The 23874-nt window shown below is 47.1% G+C and overlaps 2 protein-coding genes across 5 annotated transcripts in view; both read right to left on the bottom strand.

Moving 5' to 3' along the window:
- Nucleotides 1-3050: 3050 nt before the first annotated feature.
- On the bottom strand, nt 3051-11879 carry LOC106594147 (plastin-1). 2 transcript variants are annotated; one of them, XM_045698975.1, is made up of 17 exons: nt 11616-11879; nt 11043-11184; nt 9814-9906; nt 8633-8793; nt 8408-8537; nt 8098-8230; nt 7938-8019; nt 7672-7837; nt 7341-7483; nt 7137-7232; nt 6789-6984; nt 6572-6650; nt 6256-6370; nt 4290-4423; nt 4075-4198; nt 3861-3985; nt 3051-3722 (listed from the first exon to the last, which is right to left on the bottom strand). In XM_045698975.1, exons 3-17 carry the CDS (start codon nt 9881-9883, stop codon nt 3584-3586), a joined length of 1893 nt encoding a protein of 630 aa, XP_045554931.1. In that variant the 5' UTR covers nt 9884-9906; nt 11043-11184; nt 11616-11879; the 3' UTR covers nt 3051-3583. The 2 variants fall into 2 exon arrangements, with proteins under 2 accessions (XP_045554931.1, XP_045554930.1); XM_045698974.1 differs by having other exon boundaries at nt 11043-11179; nt 11616-11853.
- A 5020-nt stretch (nt 11880-16899) lies between these two features.
- Nucleotides 16900-23874, bottom strand: part of LOC106595887 (serine/threonine-protein kinase PAK 2) — a 35720-nt gene continuing 28745 nt past the window's right edge. For all 3 annotated transcript variants that reach the window (XM_045698978.1, XM_045698976.1, XM_045698977.1), the window contains exons 13-15: nt 18729-18925; nt 18473-18610; nt 16900-18385 (exon numbers count right to left, since the gene is read on the bottom strand). In XM_045698978.1, the coding sequence (XP_045554934.1) occupies nt 18299-18385; nt 18473-18610; nt 18729-18925 (422 nt within the window). In that variant the 3' untranslated portion in view covers nt 16900-18298. The remainder of the gene's footprint in view (nt 18386-18472; nt 18611-18728; nt 18926-23874) is intronic.

A 23874-nucleotide genomic window follows, 5' to 3' on the forward strand; every position in this document is an offset into this window, starting at 1 on the left:
ATTTTATATTTGAGATTCTTCAAAGTAGTCACCCATGCAAGATGGCGCCGACAGAGATGGTCGCCTCACTTCAGGTCCTTCAGGACCTTAGGAAACTATGCAGTAATTTGTTATTTATGTATTTTGTTTCTAATATTGTTTCTTATATTGTTATTACATACAGTGTTATTACATACAGCCGGGAAGAACTATTGGATATAAAAGCGACGTCAACTTACCAACATTACGACCAAGAATACGACTTTCCCGAAGCGGTTCCTTTGTTTGGACCTCTACCCTGGACATGGGATCTTATCCCAGAGGCCGACCCAAAACAACGCGGTCGCCGCAGAAGAGGCAGATGGAGCGGCCTACCGGTCAGACTTAGAAGGTGAGCACACCATCCGCCGCTTCCGAGCATATTACTCGCCAATGTCCAATCTCTAGACAACAAGGTGGACGAAATTAGGGCACGAGTTGCCTTCCAGAGAGATATCAGGGATTGTAACATTCTCTGTTTCACGGAAACATGGCTCACTCAGGATATGTTATCAGAGTCAGTACAGCCACCCGGTTTCTTCATGCATCGCGCCGACAGAAAAAAACAACTCTCTGGTAAGAAGAAGGGCGGGGGTGTATGCCTTATGATTAATGACTCATGGTGTGATCATAACAACATACAGAAACTCAAGTCCTTTTGTTCACCTGACCTATAATTCCTTACAATCAAATGCTGACTGCATTATCTACCAAGAGAATTCTCTTTGATTATAGTCACAGCCGTTATATATCCCCCCCAAGCAGATACCTCGACGGCCCTGAAAGATCTTCACTGGACTCTATGTAAACTGGAAACCATATATCCTAAGGCTGCATTTATTGTAGCTGTGGATTTTAACAAAGCTAATCTGAGAACAAGACTTCCTAAATTCTATCAGCATATCGAATGCGCGACACGGGCTGGTAGCATTCTGGACCATTGCTACTCTAACTTCCGCGATGCATACAAAGCCCTTCCCCGCCCTGCCTTTGGCAAATCTGACCATGACTCCATTTTGTTGCTCCCAGCCTATAGACAGAAACTAAAACAGGAAATGCCCATGCTCAGGTCTATCCAACGCTGGTCTGACCAATCGGATTCCACGCTTCAAGATTGCTTCGATCACGTGGACTGGGATATGTTCCGGGTAGCCTCAGACAATAACATTGACCTATACGTTGACTCGGCGAGCGAGTTTATTAGCAAGTGAACCGGTGATGTTGTACCCACTGTGACTATTAAAACCTTCCCTAAGCAGAAACCGTGGATTGATGACAGCATTCACGCAAAACTGAAAGTGCGAACCACCGCTTTTAATCATGGCAAGGCGACTGGAAACATGACCGAATACAAACAGTGTAGCTATTCCCTCCCTCTATTCCCTTCTAAGAATTTGTAGGTCTCTCGTGGTATATATTCTGAGAGTTTGTAGGTCTCTCGTGGAATATATTCTAAGATTTTGTGGGTCTCTTGTGGTATATATTCTAAGAGTTTGTAGGTCTCTTGTGGTATATATTCGAAGAGTTTGTAGGTCTCTTGTGGTATATATTCTAAGAGTTTGTAGGTCTCTTGTGGTATATATTCTAAGAGTTTGTAGGTCTCTTGTGGTATATATTCTAAGAGTTTGTAGGTCTCTCGTGGTATATATTCTAAGAGTTTGTAGGTCTCTTGTGGTATATATTCTAAGAGTTTGTAGGTCTCTCGTGGAATATATTCTAAGAGTTTGTAGGTCTCTCGTGGAATATATTCTAAGAGTTTGTAGGTCTCTTGTGGTATATATTCTAAGATTTTGTGGGTCTCTCGTGGTTTATTTCCATTATCAGGCTGAGCACCAGTGTTTGGCTCCAAAATGTTGCCATTTGTGTTTCCACCTCTGAGGCTCAGCCCAAAAAAGCTGTATCTGTGGTACAGTAATTATCACCGCCAGTTGAAACGTGTGAGTGAGGCGAGAGGGGAAGATGTATCTGTGGTACAGTAATTATCACCGCCAGTTGAAACGTGGGAGTGAGGCGAGAGGGGAAGATGTATCTGTGGTACAGTAATTATCACCGCCAGTTGAAACGTGTGAGTGAGGCGAGAGGGGAAGATGTATCTGTGATACAGTAATTATCACCGCCAGTTGAAACGTGGGAGTGAGGCGAGAGGGGAAGATGTATCTGTGATACAGTAATTATCACCGCCAGTTGAAACGTGGGAGTGAGGCGAGAGGGGAAGATGTATCTGTGGTACAGTAATTATCACCGCCAGTTGAAACGTGGGAGTGAGGCGAGAGGGGAAGATGTATCTGTGGTACAGTAATTATCACCGCCAGTTGAAACGTGGGAGTGAGGCGAGAGGGGAAGATGTATCTGTGGTACAGTAATTATCACCGCCAGTTGAAACGTGTGAGTGAGGCGAGAGGGGAAGATGTATCTGTGGTACAGTAATTATCACCGCCAGTTGAAACGTGGGAGTGGGCCTGAGAGGGGAAGATGTATCTGTGGTACAGTAATTATCACCGCCAGTTGAAACGTGGGAGTGAGGCGAGAGGAGAAGATGTATCTGTGGTACAGTAATTATCACCGCCAGTTGAAACGTGGGAGTGAGGCGATAGGGGAAGATGTATCTGTGGTACAGTAATTATCACCGCCAGTTGAAACGTGGGAGTGAGGCGAGAGGGGAAGATGTATCTGTGGTACAGTAATTATCACCGCCAGTTGAAACGTGTGAGTGAGGCGAGAGGGGAAGATGTATCTGTGGTACAGTAATTATCACTGCCAGTTGAAACGTGGGAGTGAGGCGAGAGGGGAAGATGTATCTGTGGTACAGTAATTATCACTGCCAGTTGAAACGTGGGAGTGAGGCGAGAGGGGAAGATGTATCTGTGAATTAAATGAACTAAATCCCATCCCAGCGTTGTTAGTGAGATGGAAGTTGGGACCGTGCATCAACTCACACAAGGCTTACTGACCTAGTTCCATCACACAGTCCTCCTTTGTTGTCCTCCTTTGTTTCTGGTAAACATTTATCTCAGTCCCGGGTGAAACACGCGTTTGTTAAATGGGTTTTATTATACATGTTTATGATTGAGTATTCAAAAATGCACCACCCCTCCCACACACACACAATTTGCATGAACAAAATGTCAGTCTGTTATCGTCGGTAGATTGCGTTTACTAAGTCAAGAGAATTACACAACATTTACAGGTCTGCAGCATGTCTGTACTGTTCATTCTGTAAGGTGTGTGTATGTGCGCATGTGTGTGATTGAAACCAAAGGGTTCATGTCCCCTCCACTATATAGATTTATAATTCTATTCTGTGGTTTCTTTTATACAGAATGAATTAATACATGAATCATTTAGAGATATTAAAATGACCCATCAGTGCCTCCTTGGGAACATAACTGAAATAAATGTTTAATGAACAATCAGCTGTGCTCTGATTCTCTGATTATATACACTGATCTAATCACAGACGAGATGAGCAGGAGACAGGAAGAGGGTAAAGGGCTTGGAGCAAATTGGGACAGGCTGTTGGTGTATGTTAGTGTGTCTGAGCGTGTGTGTGTGTGTGTGTGTGTGTTCAGCCGTCAGCTTTCTTCATGCCCCTCCCCATCAGGCATGCGAACACAGTCAGAACCATCTTGGGTTTCACCTCGACCAGGTCATCAGGCAGAGCGTAGACACGGGCTCCGATCTTCCTGGATACCGTGATAGCGTACCTACAGGAAGACAAAAGGGAAGGGAAGTCAGCTCGGGGGTCAGGGGTCAGAGGATAGAGGTCAGTTAGATATAAGAGGTTAGAGGTTGGGGGTCGAGGTCATTTAGAGTTAAGAGGTTAAGGGTCAGGGGTTATTTACTTGGCGTTGTTGAGCTTGTCTGCATCGCTGAGCTCCCCTCTCTTCACCAGCTCCTCTTTGATAGATTTGGGGGCGATGGTGTCTAACAAGTCTATCACTGGGAGACTAGTACTGATCAGCTTATCCTGCAGGACACACACACACACACATTAAAGCTGTTCACATGCACACAACGTGCACTGCACACTGCACACTCACACACGTACACACCCACCTTGAAGCTGCTGATCTGTGAGTCCTTGCCTCCCTCTTTGAGCTGAGTGTTGACCCAGTTGATTATGATCTGGTCTCCAATCTTCTCCCCATCTCCTAGATCAGACAACACCTGGAGAGTGTACCTGAGGGGGGTGGGGGATGATAGAGGGATAGTAAGAGGTGAGAGAGATGTCCAAGTGAAAAAGGAAAGGTGTGTGTTTGTACTGTACATACCTCCTCATTAGCTGCCAGACCAGAGCCAGTGTGTGCATGGGACTTCCCTCGTTCAGATTCACTCCTCCAATTCCCACCAATGAGAATCGAGCTTTATTCCGACCCAGTTCCACTGCATAGGTACAGTTCTCCAACTACACACACAGACACACAACAACAATGCCTGGAAATCCTCTGTATTTTCATCAACAATATATTGATAAAAGAGAGTCTCTGTGTGTGTGTGTGTGTGTGTGTGTGTGTGTGTGTGTGTGTGTGTGTGTGTGTGTGTGTGTGTGTGTGTGTGTGTGTGTGTGTGTGTGTGTGTGTGTGTGTGTGTGTGTGCATGTGCGTGTGTGTGTGTGTGTGTGTGTGCCAAATACGCCAGATATTGTTGTTGTGGGGGGAGGCCAGGGGGTGGTGCTCGTTTTGGAAGAGGCTGCTCGTTGGACGGCTACATGGAGCAGGCCTTTGCTGAGAAGCCTGACAAAAACTAGGGCATAGCAACTGGCTAGGTACCGGTCTGTTTCAGCTGTCGTGGACAGCCTAGCTGTTTGGAGAAGGAGACCAGTTGGCTAGGTACCGCTCTGTTTCAGCTGTCGTGGGCAGCCTAGCTGTTTGGAGAAGGAGACCAGTTGGCTAGGTACCGCTCTGTTTCAGCTGTCGTGGGCAGCCTGGCTGTTTGGAGAAGGAGACCAGTTGGCTAGGTACCGCTCTGTTTCAGCTGTCGGGGGCAGCCTAGCTGTTTGGAGAAGGAGACCAGTTGGCTAGGTACCGCTCTGTTTCAGCTGTCGTGGGCAGCCTAGCTGTTTGGAGAAGGAGACCAGTTGGCTAGGTACCGCTCTGTTTCAGCTGTCGGGGGCAGCCTAGCTGTTTGGAGAAGGAGACCAGTTGGCTAGGTACCGGTCTGTTTCAGCTGTCGGGGGCAGCCTAGCTGTTTGGAGAAGGAGACCAGTTGGCTAGGTACCGCTCTGTTTCAGCTGTCGTGGGCAGCCTAGCTGTTTGGAGAAGGAGACCAGTTGGCTAGGTACCGCTCTGTTTCAGCTGTCGGGGGCAGCCTGGCTGTTTGGAGAAGGAGACCAGTTGGCTAGGTACCGGTCTGTTTCAGCTGTCGTGGGCAGCCTAGCTGTTTGGAGAAGGAGACCAGTTGGCTAGGTACCGCTCTGTTTCAGCTGTCGTGGGCAGCCTAGCTGTTTGGAGAAGGAGACCAGTTGGCTAGGTACCGCTCTGTTTCAGCTGTCGTGGGCAGCCTAGCTGTTTGGAGAAGGAGACCAGTTGGCTAGGTACCGCTCTGTTTCAGCTGTCGTGGGCAGCCTAGCTGTTTGGAGAAGGAGACCAGTTGGCTAGGTACCGCTCTGTTTCAGCTGTCGTGGGCAGCCTAGCTGTTTGGAGAAGGAGACCAGTTGGCTAGGTACCGGTCTGTTTCAGCTGTCGTGGGCAGCCTAGCTGTTTGGAGAAGGAGACCAGTTGGCTAGGTACCGCTCTGTTTCAGCTGTCGTGGGCAGCCTAGCTGTTTGGAGAAGGAGACCAGTTGGCTAGGTACCGCTCTGTTTCAGCTGTCGTGGGCAGCCTAGCTGTTTGGAGAAGGAGACCAGTTGGCTAGGTACCGCTCTGTTTCAGCTGTCGTGGGCAGCCTGGCTGTTTGGAGAAGGAGACCAGTTGGCTAGGTACCGCTCTGTTTCAGCTGTCGTGGGCAGCCTAGCTGTTTGGAGAAGGAGACCAGTTGGCTAGGTACTGCTCTGTTTCAGCTGTCGGGGGCAGCCTAGCTGTTTGGAGAAGGAGACCAGTTGGCTAGGTACCGGTCTGTTTCAGCTGTCGTGGGCAGCCTAGCTGTTTGGAGAAGGAGACCAGTTGGCTAGGTACCGGTCTGTTTCAGCTGTCGTGGGCAGCCTGGCTGTTTGGAGAAGCAGGTGCTTTCTGTACCCTTGAGTGCCACGTCAGTTTGATTGGTGGATTCAAATAAAGTATTTAAAATGTGTGTGTGTACCTTCTTCATGTTACTGCCCAGTGCAGAGTATGGAGGTCTGTTGACTTTTTTCCACTCTACAGGGACGTTGACTTTCTCATACAACTGGAGAATCACCACCGCGTCACACAGGTCACTGCAACACACACACACACACACACCAATCAACACATGCAAACATCAACACACACACATGCATACTCTCTCTCTCTCCCTGTGTGTGTGTGTGTGTGTGTGTGTGTGTGTGTGTGTGTGTGTGTGTGTGTGTGTGTGTGTGTGTGTGTGTGTGTGTGTGTGTGTGTGTGTGTGTGTGTGTGTGTGTGTGTGGTTACTGTACCAGTAGAGGTGGTTAACATAGGGAGCAACTCCCAGAGAGTTCATCCAGTTCCTGAATGTTTTCTCCTCTCTGGATTCTCCTGTTAGGACAACATTACACATAATACAGTGTGATGTGTGTGTGTGTGAGAAAGAAAGAAAGAAAGAAAGAAAGAAAGAGTGTGTGTGTGTGTGTGTGTGTGTGTGTGTGTGTGTGTGTGTGTGTGTGTGCAGCTCACCCTCTATGAGTGCTGTGTCTATGTTGTTGCTGTTAGTCCTCTTCAGGGCCGGGTGTGTGTTGAAGAGGTTGGCTACGAAGGCCAGGTTCAGCTTGCTGTTGCCAGACACCACATCCATAGGAGAGACAAACTGTCTGCAGTCCAGACGGGCTGCCTGGCGAAGCATCATCTCTGCCCTGCGTTCGTCGTCACGCTCCTATACACACACACACACACACACACACACACACACACACACACACACACACACACACACACACACACACACACACACACACACGTAAGCGGCAACATACACACACACGCATGCAAACATGAACACGCACATATGAATACACACACACTTACATTGATGCCGGTCATATCGATGAGGATGGCCATCTCGTCTAAGTCCTCTCCTTTAGGTGAGATCTGGTCCAACAGGTAGAAATACGCCCTGGAATCCTACAAACACAGTATAATAACAGCATTAATACATAAACAACAACATATTTGCAGTGTGTGTGTGTGCGCGTGACTGTACGTGAGTGACTGTGTGTGTGTGTGTATTACCTTGATGTCTTGGCTGAAGTTGCTGATTGGTTGGGCCCCAGCGTTGCCTAGGTGATGGTTGACCCAGCGTAGCAACAGTTCTTCAGGAGACAATGACATCAGGTGCTCTAACTCCTCCCCCTCAGACAGCAGGTTAATAAGAGCTGCAAATGAACACAATCAGCCAATCAGCTTGCAGTGTGGTACAGGTGGGGTCATATAATTTGACATGGGCATGAAGTTCATATGACATTGAAACTAAATTAGACACTCTCTTTGTTTGTGGCTGTGTATGCGTGCATGTGTGTATGTGTTTGACATTGTGTGTGTGTGTGTGTGTGTGTGTGTGCACCTTCGTTGCTGCTGATCTCTATATCAGCAAACAGTCCTATCTTGATAATCTGCCAAAGCAGCCCCAGCACCAGGTGGGGTTTCCCAGCCATCAGGTCAGGGGCGTCGATGTTGACCACGGTACAGCCGATAGACAACGCAGAGTTTATCGCCAGCATCAGGTTCTCCTAGAGAAGGGAGAGAGAGAGTGAGTTACAGTTTGGATAAGGGACAATCCAACTTTTCGTGTGTGTGTGTGTGTGTGTGTGTGTGTGTGTGTTAACTCACGGTCATGGTAAAGGTGGTGTGTTTCTTGGTGTTGATGACTCTCTCATCGATGGTGTCAGACTGGGAGAGGTTGATCATTTTACTGCAAAGACAAAACAGAGTATATGATAGCAGTGTGTGTGTGTGTGTGTATATATATTTGTGCCTGTGTGTGTGTTACCAGAGCAGGATCCCATCTTTTACTGATTTGAAGAGACTGTCTCCGTCAGGGTTCATGGGTAGAAGGTGTTTACAGTCTTCATCTTTGGCCAGAGACTTGTTGATCCAGTTCACAAACGCCACCTTCTCCTCATCTAACACACACACACACACACACTCTTCAAAGCTCTCTAGGACACACACACATCTCTCTCTCTCTCTCTCTCTCTCTCTCTCTCTCTCTCTCTCTCTCTCTCTCTCTCTCTCTCTCTCTCTCTCTCTCTCTCTCTCTCTCTCTCTCTCTCTCTCTCTCTCTCTCTCTCTCTCTCTACCTGAGTAGGAGTGCTGTGTTCCCTCGCTGGAGATTCCTGACAATCCTCCAAAGGATTGTATCCCTTCTCTCCTGGCGATGGTTTTCTTGAACGTCTCACTGAGCTCCTTACTCTTCAGCTCCTGGTAGATCTACAAGACAGGATGGGCCGTGAGTGTGTGAGTGTGTCTGTGTGAGTGTGTCTACATGTGTCACTGTCTTTACTTCGGTGTATTTTCTATCTTACCGAGACAAACTCTTCAAAGCTGATCTTCCCGTCCTTGTTGGTGTCTCCTGCTACGAAGATCTCCACTATGTCTCTGACTCTGTAGCCTGGCATGCAGAAACTAGCCTCTCTGAACAGCTCCTGCAGCTCAAAGTCACTGACAAAACCGCTGTTGTCAGTGTCTGTATGGGAGGAAACACAGACAGACAGACAGACAGACAGACAGACAGACAGACAGACAGACAGACAGACAGACAGACAGACAGACAGACAGACAGACAGACAGACAGACAGACAGACAGACAGACAGACAGACAGACAGACAGACAGACAGACAGACAGACAGACAGACAGACAGACAGAACAGACAGGTTACCTATCTCCCTCTCTAACATATAGGTTACCCATCTCCCTTTCTAACATATAGGTTACCTATCTCCCTCTCTAACATATAGGTTACCTATCTCTCTCTCTAACATATAGGTTACATATCTCCCTCTCTAACATATAGGTTGCCTATCTCCCTCTCTAACATATAGGTTACCTATCTCCCTCTCTAACATATAGGTTACATATCTCCCTCTCTAACATATAGGTTACCTATCTCCCTCTCTAACCTATAGGTTACCTATCTCCCTCTCTAACCTAGAGGTTACCTATCTCCCTCTCTAACCTATAGGTAACCTATCTCCCTCTCTAACATATAGGTTACCTATCTCCCTCTCTAACCTATAGGTTACCTATCTCCCTCTCTAACATATAGATTATCTAACAGCTCCTAATTGGGTCTGATGAACTGCAGTGTACTTATACAGAGTTTGTAGCAATCTGATGCTCACTTATCAGGAATGTACTGACTCTAATGATGAGTCATCTGGCAACTACTCAGTTCACCGATGAACCTGGCAACCCCTGACACGTAGAGCAAAGCCTTTTGCACACCTGAAGGGAAGTCGTAGAACAGGTGTGCAGGTCCCTAACACAGAGTGAACTGACCAATAAAAAAAAAGTATACTGCTTTATGATTGGTTATAAACCATGACCTGAGTCAGCATTTGCTGCAAAAGCTGTGTGTGTGTGTGTGTGTGTGTGTGTGTGTGTGTGTGTGTGTGTGTGTGTGTGTGTGTGTGTGTGTGTGTGTGTGTGTGTGTGTGTGTGTGTGTGTGTGTGTGTGTGTGTGTGTGTGTGTGTGTGTAACTAACCGATCCTGTTGAAAGCCTCTCGGAGCTCCTCCAGGTCCTCTCGTGATATCTGGGTCACCTTGTTTGCCATACTGGACAGTCTGTCTAGATGACCTGATACACACACACACACACACACACACACACACACACACACACACACACACACACACACACACACACACACACACACACACACACACACACACACACACACACACACACACAGTCAATGTATCATCAGAATAGAGGGAAATATTTGTAATAGAAACGTGAGGTACAGATGCAGAACAAACTTGACTGCTAAACTGACAGAGTCAACATGCTTCCATTGTGACCTCATGCTTCCATTGTGGCCTCATGCTTCCATTGTGAACTCATGCTTCCATTGTGACCTCATGTTTCCATTGTGACCACATGCTTCCATTGTGACCTCATGTTTCCATTGTGACCTCATGCTTCCATTGTGACCTCATGCTTCCATTGACCTGCAAGTGTATTGAGCAATAAGCTAATCTACCCGTTCTAACAGTGATAAGTGTGCTACCACAGGCTGCAGAGAATACAGAGCTAACTAGAATAAGGAGAGAGTAAAGATAAGACTATCTACAATTTAGAATCAAATGTATATATTGAACCATACAATCTAAGCCCCAGAAGGTAAGGGTCCATATCTTTAAGCTCTCAAAGATAACATGATACAGTTCTGCATGATGATCTATTATTATTGAAAATAGTTGTGTTGTTATTGATTAACTAGAGAGAGAGATAAGAGGACAATAAGGACGTGTTGTGTGTTGTGACCTGGAATGGCCTCAATATACCGCTGCTGGGATTTTCACGTTCAACAGTGTGTTTCAAGAATGGTCCACCACCCAGAGGACATCCTGACAACTTGAAGGTCAATGGAGTCAACATGGGCCAGCATCCCTGTGGAATGCTTGTAGACTCTACACCTTGTAGAGTCCATGCCCCGTCTAACTGAGACTGAGGGCTCACTCAGCGTAGACTCCATATATGGCCGTGACTTTGATCCCACAGCTCTGTACCGTTCCATTCAAGTTTAGTCAATTCAGGAAATGATTTCGGGTGCACATTTTTGAATTTAATTGACCCACACCCTGCTGCCTTATGTAAACTTTACACACTCCTCGCCCCTCTCCGCCACACACCCAGACAGCTCCCCTCGCTGACCCTCCACACACTCTCCACACACCTGACCCCCCGGGGGCTCACACCCCAGAACACACCTTCATAAAAGCCTGTGTCTGTTTGGTTCTGTTCTGGACGAGAGGGGCCAAGGTCTCTCTGCTCCCCGTGTTCAGTAACTCCTGGCTGAGTAGAGTGGGTTTGCCGACTGGCCTAACAGAGGCTGGGAGTTGTTCAGCTGCGCTGGGTAGAGAAGAGGAGTTTTATTATTTTACAGCCATCTCCATATGAACATCAGCTGTGGACATAACTGCAGTGTTGTGAGCTGATATGTTCAATATTATGTGGTGTCCTTGATAACTAAATGACATTATTAAAAAATATATACAGATAAATGATCGCAGTAGCCAGTTAGACATTTACTTAGCAAGAAATTGACTTACTAACTAAGTGCAACAAGTATATTACAGAACTTAAACAGTACTGGCTGAGACAAGACTGTATGAAAAGTTCTGCTATATTTTTCCTCCCGTTGTACTCTGATGACTCATTTGGTGCCAAGTAGTGATCGATCAGTCTTCCTCCTTTGATATACTGTAAGTGTCAGAAAGCACCACATAGGCTACTGTATTTGCGTGGTAAATAGCAGCCGAAACAGGAAACTGGAGACTTACCGTGAAGACAGGATCAGACAGGGCTGGAGAAGCTTGGTAGAGGTTTAGAGGTGGTCAGGTGTCTTCTTGCTCGCTGTCTTGACCGAAGCAGCGGAGGACAAGAGACCTTCGGCCCATTGAACTCTGGGATGGGCGTGGTCCTCCAGAGGCTCCAGCCTGGGAGTTAGCAATTAACCCTTTAGCTGTGTCATCTGTTTCTTTCACCACACACTGGCATGCATGAACGCACACACACACACGCACGCACGCACGCACACACACACACACACACACACACACACACACACACACACACACACACACACACACACACACATTGTAGAGAGACGTAAGAGGGAGAGGTGTGTGTTGGCTACAGGTGTGTTGGGTTTCTAACAGCCATGTTTAATAAATGAGAACTCTAGCTGTACATACCCCTCCACACTCACACACACACACACACTCCCACACACACACACACACACATACACACACACACTCCCACACACACACATTCCTTTCTACGTTGCCAGACAATACAGTGAAACTTGATGCAAGGAGAAAACAGCACTTTATTACAAAAACTCACCACTTTACTGTAACACCCCACTGCTTTACTGTAACAACCCACTGCTTTACTGCAACAACCCACTGCTTTACTGTAACACCCCACTGCTTTACTGCAACACCCCACTGCTTTACTGCAACAACCCACTGCTTTACTGCAACAACCCCACTGCTTTACTGCAACAACCCACTGCTTTACTGTAACAACCCACTGCTTTACTGCAACAACCCACTGCTTTACTGTAACAACCCACTGCTTTACTGTAACAACCCACTGCTTTACTGCAACAACCCACTGCTTTAATGTAACAACCCACTGCTTTACTGTAACAACCCACTGCTTTACTGTAACAACCCACTGCTTTACTGTAACAACCCACTGCTTTACTGCAACAACCCACTGCTTTACTGTAACAACCCACTGCTTTACTGTAACAACCCACTGCTTTACTGCAACAACCCACTGCTTTACTGTAACAACCCACTGCTTTACTGTAACAACCCACTGCTTTACTGCAACAACCCACTGCTTTACTGCAACAACCCACTGCTTTACTGTAACAACCCACTGCTTTACTGCCACAGCAATGCTTCACCTTGGTACTGACACACAGATAGAGCCATATAGAGAAATGCTGAATTTACTGACTTTTCAAACAACAGCTAGCTGAACTGCTATGGTTACTGAGAATCCAAATATTCCTTATGACTGGCAAAGTTGGCCAAACCTTTATATGGCTCTGGTCACCCAGTAACTCAGTCCTCCAGTACTGCAGTAAGGAGCTCTGGTCACCCAGTAACTCAGTCCTCCAGTACTGTAGTAAGGAGCTCTGGTCACCCAGTAACTCAGTCCTCCAGTACTGCAGTAAGGAGCTCTGGTCACCCAGTAACTCAGTCCTCCAGTACTGTAGTAAGGAGCTCTGGTCACCCAGTAACTCAGTCCTCCAGTACTGCAGTAAGGAGCTCTGGTCACCCAGTAACTCAGTCCTCCAGTACTGTAGTAAGGAGCTCTGGTCACCCAGTAACTCAGTCCTCCAGTACTGTAGTAAGGAGCTCTGGTCACCCAGTAACTCAGTCCTCCAGTACTGCAGTAAAGAGCTCTGGTCACCCAGTAACTCAGTCCTCCAGTACTGTAGTAAGGAGCTCTGGTCACCCAGTAACTCAGTCCTCCAGTACTGTAGTAAGGAGCTCTGGTCACCCAGTAACTCAGTCCTCCAGTACTGCAGTAAAGAGCTCTGGTCACCCAGTAACTCAGTCCTCCAGTACTGTAGTAAGGAGCTCTGGTCACCCAGTAACTCAGTCCTCCAGTACTGCAGTAAGGAGCTCTGGTCACCCAGTAACTCAGTCCTCCAGTACTGTAGTAAGGAGCTCTGGTCACCCAGTAACTCAGTCCTCCAGTACTGCAGTAAGGAGCTCTGGTCACCCAGTAACTCAGTCCTCCAGTACTGCAGTAAAGAGCTCTGGTCACCCAGTAACTCAGTCCTCCAGTACTGTAGTAAGGAGCTCTGGTCACCCAGTAACTCAGTCCTCCAGTACTGTAGTAAGGAGCTCTGGTCACCCAGTAACTCAGTCCTCCAGTACTGCAGTAAGGAGCTCTGGTCACCCAGTAACTCAGTCCTCCAGTACTGCAGTAAGGAGCTCTGGTCACCCAGTAACTCAGTCCTCCAGTACTGCAGTAAAGAGCTCTGGTCACCCAGTAACTCAGTCCTCCAGTACTGCAGTAAAGAGCTCTGGTCACCCAGTAACTCAGTCCTCCAGTACTGCAGTAAAGAGCTTACTGTCTGTCACTCACCAGCCTGCTGAGAGGTTTTAGGTTTAGGATCCGGCCTCCCCCTCTCTCCTCTCTTCAGAAACACACAAGTCCCACTCTCTCCCTGAACCAAATAACACACAGCTCTATAGGTTGTCTCTATAGGTTGTCTCTATAGGTTGTCTCTATACGTTGTCTCTATAGGTTGTCTCTATAGGTTGTCTATAGGTTGTCTCTATAGGTTGTCTCTATAGGTTGTCTCTATACGTTGTCTCTATAGGTTGTCTCTATAGGTTGTCTCTATAGGTTGTCTCTATAGGTTGTCTCTATAGGTTGTCTCTATACGTTGTCTCTATAGGTTGTCTCTATAGGTTGTCTCTATAGGTTGTCTCTATACGTTGTCTCTATAGGTTGTCTATACGTTGTCTCTATACGTTGTCTCTATACGTTGTCTCTATACGTTGTCTCTATAGGTTGTCTCTATAGGTTGTCTATACGTTGTCTCTATACGTTGTCTATAGGTTGTCTCTATAGGTTGTCTCTATAGGTTGTCTCTATAGGTTGTCTCTATAGGTTGTCTCTATAGGTTGTCTCTATAGGTTGTCTCTATAGGTTGTCTATAGGTTGTCTCTATAGGTTGTCTCTATAGGTTGTCTCTATAGGTTGTCTCTATACGTTGTCTCTATACGTTGTCTCTATAGGTTGTCTCTATACGTTGTCTCTATAGGTTGTCTCTATAGGTTGTCTATAGGTTGTCTCTATAGGTTGTCTCTATAGGTTGTCTCTATAGGTTGTCTCTATACGTTGTCTCTATAGGTTGTCTCTATAGGTTGTCTCTATAGGTTGTCTCTATACGTTGTCTCTATAGGTTGTCTCTATACGTTGTCTCTATAGGTTGTCTCTATACGTTGTCTCTATACGTTGTCTCTATAGGTTGTCTCTATACGTTGTCTCTATACGTTGTCTCTATAGGTTGTCTCTATACGTTGTCTCTATAGGTTGTCTCTATAGGTTGTCTCTATAGGTTGTCTCTATAGGTTGTCTCTATAGGTTGTCTCTATACGTTGTCTCGACACACCGACCTTCAGAACTCCATCTCTTCCTCAGTAGTCTGTCTACCTCTAAAACAGACCTTCAGGACTCATCTCTTCCTCAGTAGTCTGTCTACCTCTAAAACAGACCTTCAGGACTCCATCTCTTCCTCAGTAGTCTGTCTACCTCTAAAACAGACCTTCAGGACTCATCTCTTCCTCAGTAGTCTGTCTAACTCTAAAACAGACCTTCAGGACTCATCTCTTCCTCAGTAGTCTGTCTACCTCTAAAACAGACCTTCAGGACTCCATCTCTTCCTCAGTAGTCTGTCTACCTCTAAAACAGACCTTCAGAACTCCATCTCTTCCTCAGTAGTCTGTCTACCTCTAAAACAGACCTTCAGAACTCCATCTCTTCCTCAGTAGTCTGTCTACCTCTAAAACAGACCTTCAGAACTCCATCTCTTCCTCAGTAGTCTGTCTAACTCTAAAACAGACCTTCAGGACTCATCTCTTCCTCAGTAGTCTGTCTACCTCTAAAACAGACCTTCAGGACTCCATCTCTTCCTCAGTAGTCTGTCTACCTCTAAAACAGACCTTCAGGACTCATCTCTTCCTCAGTAGTCTGTCTACCTCTAAAACAGACCTTCAGAACTCCATCTCTTCCTCAGTAGTCTGTCTACCTCTAAAACAGACCTTCAGGACTCATCTCTTCCTCAGTAGTCTGTCTACCTCTAAAACAGACCTTCAGGACTCCATCTCTTCCTCAGTAGTCTGTCTACCTCTAAAACAGACCTTCAGGACTCCATCTCTTCCTCAGTAGTCTGTCTACCTCTAAAACAGACCTTCAGGACTCCATCTCTTCCTCAGTAGTCTGTCTACCTCTAAAACAGACCTTCAGGACTCCATCTCTTCCTCAGTAGTCTGTCTACCTCTAAAACAGACCTTCAGGACTCATCTCTTCCTCAGTAGTCTGTCTACCTCTAAAACAGACCTTCAGAACTCCATCTCTTCCTCAGCTCTGCTCTCTGTCTGACACCTGATCAGCCCAGTCTCACACCGGGCCTCGCTGGTTAACACACACACACACACACACACACACACACACACACACAGAGCTATCAAAACATAAATGTTCCCCAACTACAGATGCTATTGGGTATTGCATAGCTTACATATGTCAATGTGAAACCATCTAACAATCAGTGCTTTATATTGGTCCCATAATTACACTATAATCCAGCTGTTAAAGACCTGAGAGATTAAACACTATGATTGAGAAAGAGAGCGTGGGAGAGAAGGGAGAGAGAAAGGAGGAGCGGAGAGAGAGAAAAGGGAGGGAGGGAGTGAGAAAGAGAGTGGGGTAAAGGGGTGGGGGAAAGAGAGAGAGAGAGGGAGATAGGCCCGTGAAAATCTACAGTGAAAAGCAGTGAACGCAGAATGCCCTCCACTGGCACAGCCAGAGTACTTCACCTGTAATGTTCTACACAGCCAGAGTACTTCACCTATAATGTTCTACACAGCCAGAGTACTTCACCTATAATGTTCTACACAGCCAGAGTACTTCACCTATAATGTTCTACACAGCCAGAGTACTTCACCTATAATGTTCTACACAGCCAGAGTACTTCACCTATAATGTTCTACACAGCCAGAGTACTTCACCTATAATGTTCTACACAGCCAGAGTACTTCACCTATAATGTTCTACATAGACACAGTACTTCACCTATAATGTTCTACATAGACACAGTACTTCACCTATAATGTTCTACACAGACACAGTACTTCACCCTATAATGTTCTACACAGCCAGAGTACTTCACCTATAATGTTCTACACAGACACAGTACTTCACCTATAATGTTCTACACAGACACAGTACTTCACCTATAATGTTCTACACAGACACAGTACTTCACCTATAATGTTCTACACAGAGACACACACACAATAATTAGTTCAAGTCTATCTTTAATAATCATTTACATAGACTGTTTGAAAATACATTGTTTCCAGTAAAAAAAGGTTTGGCTTCATTAATTAAAAATGAACAACAGAAGAGGATACTCATTAAAATCCTCCCCCTCATCAGACAACCAATCAACCTCTCTGACTGGAATGTCTGTGAAATGGAATGGAACTATGCTTTTTGATTGGCCAATCATTGGAGAAAATCCTAACTTCCACTTAAGTCACGTTTTCACGTAGTCATGCGTTGATGTCAATGGGAGACTAAGTGAAAATTCACCTTAATGAAGTGACAGTTGGGCTTCACCCCCCCATAGAGCCTAGAGGTTGTGTTCATTAAGGCACACCGTTATGAAACGTTTCTAGCAGAATGTTAGTTACAAAAAACAAAATGAAAAGTATTCATACACATTAAAAAACAGTTGTCTAAATATCCAGATTTTTCCCCCCCTCAACGTTTGTCAAAGTACATAATATACAAAACGATTTTGAAATGTTTTATTTGGTTTTGCTGCCAAAATATTTGAATTGAATACCGAGATAGTTCCATACAGCAATTATTTTCTTTCATTTTGTTAAAGGTGCAATCTGTAGTTTTATTTGCAGGTGTCCTGCAACACTGATACTGTAGGCTTGAAATGAACTATTTGTTTGTGGGACAAACAAAAATGACAGATTGCACCTTTAAGTTTCTTAGTCAGAGTAGAGAGAGAAAGAACAGGTAGCAGGCAGAGAGACAAACAGAACAAGAAAACCTCAACGTCTGAATGAAAAAGAGGGTGAGGAAAATGGAGGGCGGGTGAGGGACAGACAGGGAGGGAGGGGGTAAGAGACATAGGAAGACTGGTGTGTGATATGGAGTGAGGGGTGAAGGACAGAGGGGAAGGGGGGTGAGGGACAGACAGGGAGGGAGGGGGTAAGAGACATAGGAAGACTGGTGTGTGATATGGAGTGAGGGGTGAAGGACAGAGGGGAAGGGGGTGAGGGACAGACAGGGAGGGAGGGGGTAAGAGACATAGGAAGACTGGTGTGTGATATGGAGTGAGGGGTGAAGGACAGAGGGGAAGGGGGGGTGAGGGACAGACAGGGAGGGAGGGGGTAAGAGACATAGGAAGACTGGTGTGTGATATGGAGTGAGGGGTGAAGGACAGAGGGGAAGGGGAGTCAAACAGAGCAGGAGGCTGACTTGTGTGACTTGTAGGTGTACGAGCCAGGGCGCTAGCAGGCTAGCGTTTAGCATCAAGGAGGAGATGCTGTCAGTTAGAGAGGCACTGACGAGATGGCACAGTAGGGCTGGAAGTTAGCTGGTAAGGCTAGTAGTTAGCAGTTAGCGGTCAGGCTAACACAGAGACATAGGAATCCAGTGTATCTGTGGCTAACCAGGGTTAGCGGTTACTCTTCATGGCCTCCTTGGCTGCCAGGATGAGAGGGGTGAGGCTGGAGAGAGGCTTGGCCAGCTTTAGGAATGGATGCTGCAGGGAAGACAGGAGATCAACCAATGAAACAAAACTACTCTCATCACGGTGTGTGTGTATGTGTTTGTCTGTGTGTGTGTGTACCTGCAGTAGTTCTTTCCCCCCTCCTCTCTTCTCTACATCCATCTCCAGACAGCGGGACAGGAAGGACCTGAACACTGGAGATAACTTCTCTGGAGACTGGAGCTCTGGAGTCCCATTGGTGGCTATCAGGTAGAGGGCCTGTAGGAGACAGACAGACACACACTGAACATTAGTGGCCACCAAGTGCAATGCCTGGACACACACACGCATGCCCCCGCCTGGACACCCCCCCCCACACACACAAATCCATCCTCACCCTGAGTGGGTTCTCGTTGAGGTAAGGGGGCTCTCCCTCCACCATCTCTATAGCCATGATGCCCAGGGACCAGATGTCCACCTTGGGTCCGTAGGCCTTCCTGGTCACCACCTCAGGAGCCATCCAGTAGGGAGTCCCCACCATGGTGCTCCTCTTACTCTGCTCTGGAGTGATCTGGGCACAGAACCCAAAGTCAGCTGGAGAGGGAGGGGAGAGAACAGACATGTTAGAGGGAAGGTCAACCCAGCACTATAATGACAGGGTACAATGCAATAAGATCCAAGTTAGCGTGACTGTCAAGCTAATATGAAACATTCATCTAGTCACATTCAGCTAGACAGAGGAGAGAAAACAGCTAATTAGTGTGATTGTCAAGCCAATACAATGATAGGACACAAAACAAAAGGACACTTAAGATTGGCAAGGCATATTATCTAGGAACAGAACCCAGAACCAGCTACAGAGGAGAGGGGGAGAAGGAGGAGAGGGGGAGAAGGAGGAGAGGGGAGAAGGAGGAGAGGGGAAGAGTGGAAAGGAGAGAGGAAGAGGAGGCAGACAGAAAGTGTGTGTGTAATGTGTACACTGGGAGTTGGGAATTAATAAATAGAACGTAATACAAAACAAGAAACAGAAAAAGCTCACAGACATGAAACAAGAACAGAGTCAATAACGCCTGGGGGAGGAACCAAAGGGAGTGACATACAGTTAAAGTCGGAAGTTTGCATACATCTTAGCCAAACACATTTAAACTCCGTTTTTCACCATTCCTGACATTTAATTCTAGTAAAAAATCCCTGTTTTAGGTCAGTTAGGATCACCACTTTATTTTAAGAATGTGAAATGTCAGAATAATAGTAGAGATAATTATTTATTTCAGCTTTTATTTCTTTCATCACATTCCCAGTGGGTCAGAAGTTCACATACATTCAATTAGTAATTGATAGCATTGCCTTTAAATTATTTAACTTGGGTCAAACATTTTGGGTAGCCTTCCACAAGCTTCCCACAATAAGTTGGGTGAATTTTGTCCCATTCCTCCTGACAGAGCTGGTGTAACTGAGTCAGGTTTGTAGGCCTCCTTGCTCGCACATGCTTTTTCAGTTCTGCCCACAAATGTTCTATAGGTTTGAGGTCATGGCTTTGTGATGGCCACTCCAATACCTTGACTTTGTTGTCCTTAAGCCATTTTGCAACAACTTTGGAAGTATGCTTGGGGTTATTGTCCATTTGGAAGACCCATTTGCGACCAAGCTTTAACTTCCTGACTGATGTCTTGAGATGTTGCTTCAATATATCCACATAATTTTCCTGCCTCATGGTGCCATCTAGTTGGTGAAGTGCACCAGTCCCTCCTGCAGCAAAGCACTACCACAACATGATGCTGCCACCCCCGTGCTTCACGGTTGGGATGGTGTTCTTCAGCTTGCAAGCATCCCCCTTTTTCCTCCAAACATAACGATGGTCATTATGGCCAAACAGTTCTATTTTTGTTTCATCACACCAGAGGACATTTCTCCAAAAAGTACGATCTTTGTCCCCATGTGTAGTTGCAAACCATAGTCTGACTTATTTATGGCGGTTTTGGAGCAGCGGCTTCTTCCTTGCTGAGCGGCCTTTCAGGTTATGTCGATATAGGACTCGTTTTACTGTGGATATAGATACTTTTGTACCTGTTTCCTCCATCATCTTCACAAGGTCCTTTGCTGTTGTTCTGGGATTGATTCGCACTTTTCGCACCAAAGTACGTTCATCTCTAGGAGACAGAACGAGTCTCCTTCCTGAGTGGTATGACGGCTGCGTGGTCCCATGGTGTTTATAGTTGCGTACTATTGTTTGTACAGATGGACATGGTACCTTCAGGCGTTTGGAAATTGCTCCCAAGGATGAACCAGACTTGTGGAGGTCTACATTTTTTTTCTGAGGTCTTGGCTGATTTCTTTTGATTTTCCCATGATGTCAAGCAAAGAGGCACTGAGTTTGAAGGTCGGCCTTGAAATACATCCACAGGTACACCTCCAATTGACTCAAATGATGTCAATTAGCCTATTGGAAGCTTCTAAAGCCATGACATAATTTTCTGGAATTTTCCAAGCTGTTTAAAGGCACAGTCAACTTAGTGTATGTAAACTTCTGACCCACTGGAATTGTGATACAGTGAATTATAAGTGAAATAATCGGTCTGTAAACAATTGTTAGAAAAATTACTTGTGTCATGCACAAAGTAGATGTCCTAACCAACTTGCCAAAAGTTGTTGAAAAAGTTGTTGAAAAACGAGTTTTAATGACTCCAACCTAAGTGTATGTAAACTTCTGACTGGATGGAGTCCACGTGAGTCTGATGAGGCGTGGTGAGCATAACGATGGTGACAGGTGTCCGTAATAATGAGCAGCCTGGTGACCTAGAGCGCTGGAGAGGGAGTATACGTGACCGTGTGTGTAATAATGAGCAGCCTGGTGACCTAGAGCGCCGGAGAGGGAGTATACGTGACCGTGTGTGTAATAATGAGCAGCCTGGTGACCTAGAGCGCTGGAGAGGGAGTATACGTGACCGTGTGTGTAATAATGAGCAGCCTGGTGACCTAGAGCGCCGGAGAGGGAGTATACGTGACCGTGTGTGTAATAATGAGCAGCCTGGTGACCTAGAGCGCTGGAGAGGGAGTATACGTGACCGTGTGTGTAATAATGAGCAGCCTGGTGACCTAGAGCGCTGGAGAGGGAGTATACGTGACCGTGTGTGTAATAATGAGCAGCCTGGTGACCTAGAGCGCTGGAGAGGGAGTATACGTGACCGTGTGTGTAATAATGAGCAGCCTGGTGACCTAGAGCGCTGGAGAGGGAGTATACGTGACCGTGTGTGTAATAATGAGCAGCCTGGTGACCTAGAGCGCTGGAGAGGGAGTATAAGTGACCGTGTGTGTAATAATGAGCAGCCTGGTGACCTAGAGCGCCGGAGAGGGAGTATACGTGACCGTGTGTGTAATAATGAGCAGCCTGGTGACCTACACCGCCGGAGAGGGAGTATACGTGACCGTGTGTGTAATAATGAGCAGCCTGGTGACCTAGAGCGCCGGAGAGGGAGTATACGTGACCGTGTGTGTAATAATGAGCAGCCTGGTGACCTAGAGCGCTGGAGAGGGGAGTATACGTGACCGTGTGTGTAATAATGAGCAGCCTGGTGACCTACAGCGCCGGAGAGGGAGTATACCTGACCGTGTGTGTAATAATGAGCAGCCTGGTGACCTAGAGCGCCTGGAGAGGGAGTATACGTGACCGTGTGTGTAATAATGAGCAGCCTGGTGACCTAGAGCGCCGGAGAGGGAGTATACGTGACCGTGTGTGTAATAATGAGCAGCCTGGTGACCTAGAGCGCCGGAGAGGGAGTATACGTGACCGTGTGTGTAATAATGAGCAGCCTGGTGACCTAGAGCGCCGGAGAGGGAGTATACGTGACCGTGTGTGTAATAATGAGCAGCCTGGTGACCTAGAGCGCCGGAGAGGGAGTATACGTGACCGTGTGTGTAATAATGAGCAGCCTGGTGACCTAGAGCGCCGGAGAGGGAGTATACGTGACCGTGTGTGTAATAATGAGCAGCCTGGTGACCTAGAGCGCCGGAGAGGGAGTATACGTGACCGTGTGTGTAATAATGAGCAGCCTGGTGACCTAGAGCGCCGGAGAGGGAGTATACGTGACCGTGTGTGTAATAATGAGCAGCCTGGTGACCTAGAGCGCCGGAGAGGGAGTATACGTGACCGTGTGTGTAATAATGAGCAGCCTGGTGACCTAGAGCGCCGGAGAGGGAGTATACGTGACCGTGTGTGTAATAATGAGCAGCCTGGTGACCTAGAGCGCCGGAGAGGGAGTATACGTGACCGTGTGTGTAATAATGAGCAGCCTGGTGACCTAGAGCGCCGGAGAGGGAGTATACGTGACCGTGTGTGTAATAATGAGCAGCCTGGTGACCTAGAGCGCCGGAGAGGGAGTATACGTGACCGTGTGTGTAATAATGAGCAGCCTGGTGACCTAGAGCGCCGGAGAGGGAGTATACGTGACCGTGTGTGTAATAATGAGCAGCCTGGTGACCTAGAGCGCCGGAGAGGGAGTATACGTGACCGTGTGTGTAATAATGAGCAGCCTGGTGACCTAGAGCGCCGGAGAGGGAGTATACGTGACCGTGTGTGTAATAATGAGCAGCCTGGTGACCTAGAGCGCCGGAGAGGGAGTATACGTGACCGTGTGTGTAATAATGAGCAGCCTGGTGACCTAGAGCGCCGGAGAGGGAGTATACGTGACCGTGTGTGTAATAATGAGCAGCCTGGTGACCTAGAGCGCCGGAGAGGGAGTATACGTGACCGTGTGTGTAATAATGAGCAGCCTGGTGACCTAGAGCGCCGGAGAGGGAGTATACGTGACCGTGTGTGTAATAATGAGCAGCCTGGTGACCTAGAGCGCCGGAGAGGGAGTATACGTGACCGTGTGTGTAATAATGAGCAGCCTGGTGACCTAGAGCGCCGGAGAGGGAGTATACGTGACCGTGTGTGTAATAATGAGCAGCCTGGTGACCTAGAGCGCCGGAGAGGGGAGTATACGTGACCGTGTGTGTAATAATGAGCAGCCTGGTGACCTAGAGCGCCGGAGAGGGAGTATACGTGACCGTGTGTGTAATAATGAGCAGCCTGGTGACCTAGAGCGCCGGAGAGGGAGTATACGTGACCGTGTGTGTAATAATGAGCAGCCTGGTGACCTAGAGCGCCGGAGAGGGAGTATACGTGACCGTGTGTGTAATAATGAGCAGCCTGGTGACCTAGAGCGCCGGAGAGGGAGTATACGTGACCGTGTGTGTAATAATGAGCAGCCTGGTGACCTAGAGCGCCGGAGAGGGAGTATACGTGACCGTGTGTGTAATAATGAGCAGCCTGGTGACCTAGAGCGCCGGAGAGGGAGTATACGTGACCGTGTGTGTAATAATGAGCAGCCTGGTGACCTAGAGCGCCGGAGAGGGAGTATACGTGACCGTGTGTGTAATAATGAGCAGCCTGGTGACCTAGAGCGCCGGAGAGGGAGTATACGTGACCGTGTGTGTAATAATGAGCAGCCTGGTGACCTAGAGCGCCGGAGAGGGAGTATACGTGACCGTGTGTGTAATAA

This window comes from Salmo salar, chromosome ssa17 (genome assembly GCF_905237065.1).
Source record: "Salmo salar chromosome ssa17, Ssal_v3.1, whole genome shotgun sequence".
In the NCBI taxonomy this organism is placed as follows: domain Eukaryota; kingdom Metazoa; phylum Chordata; class Actinopteri; order Salmoniformes; family Salmonidae; genus Salmo; species Salmo salar.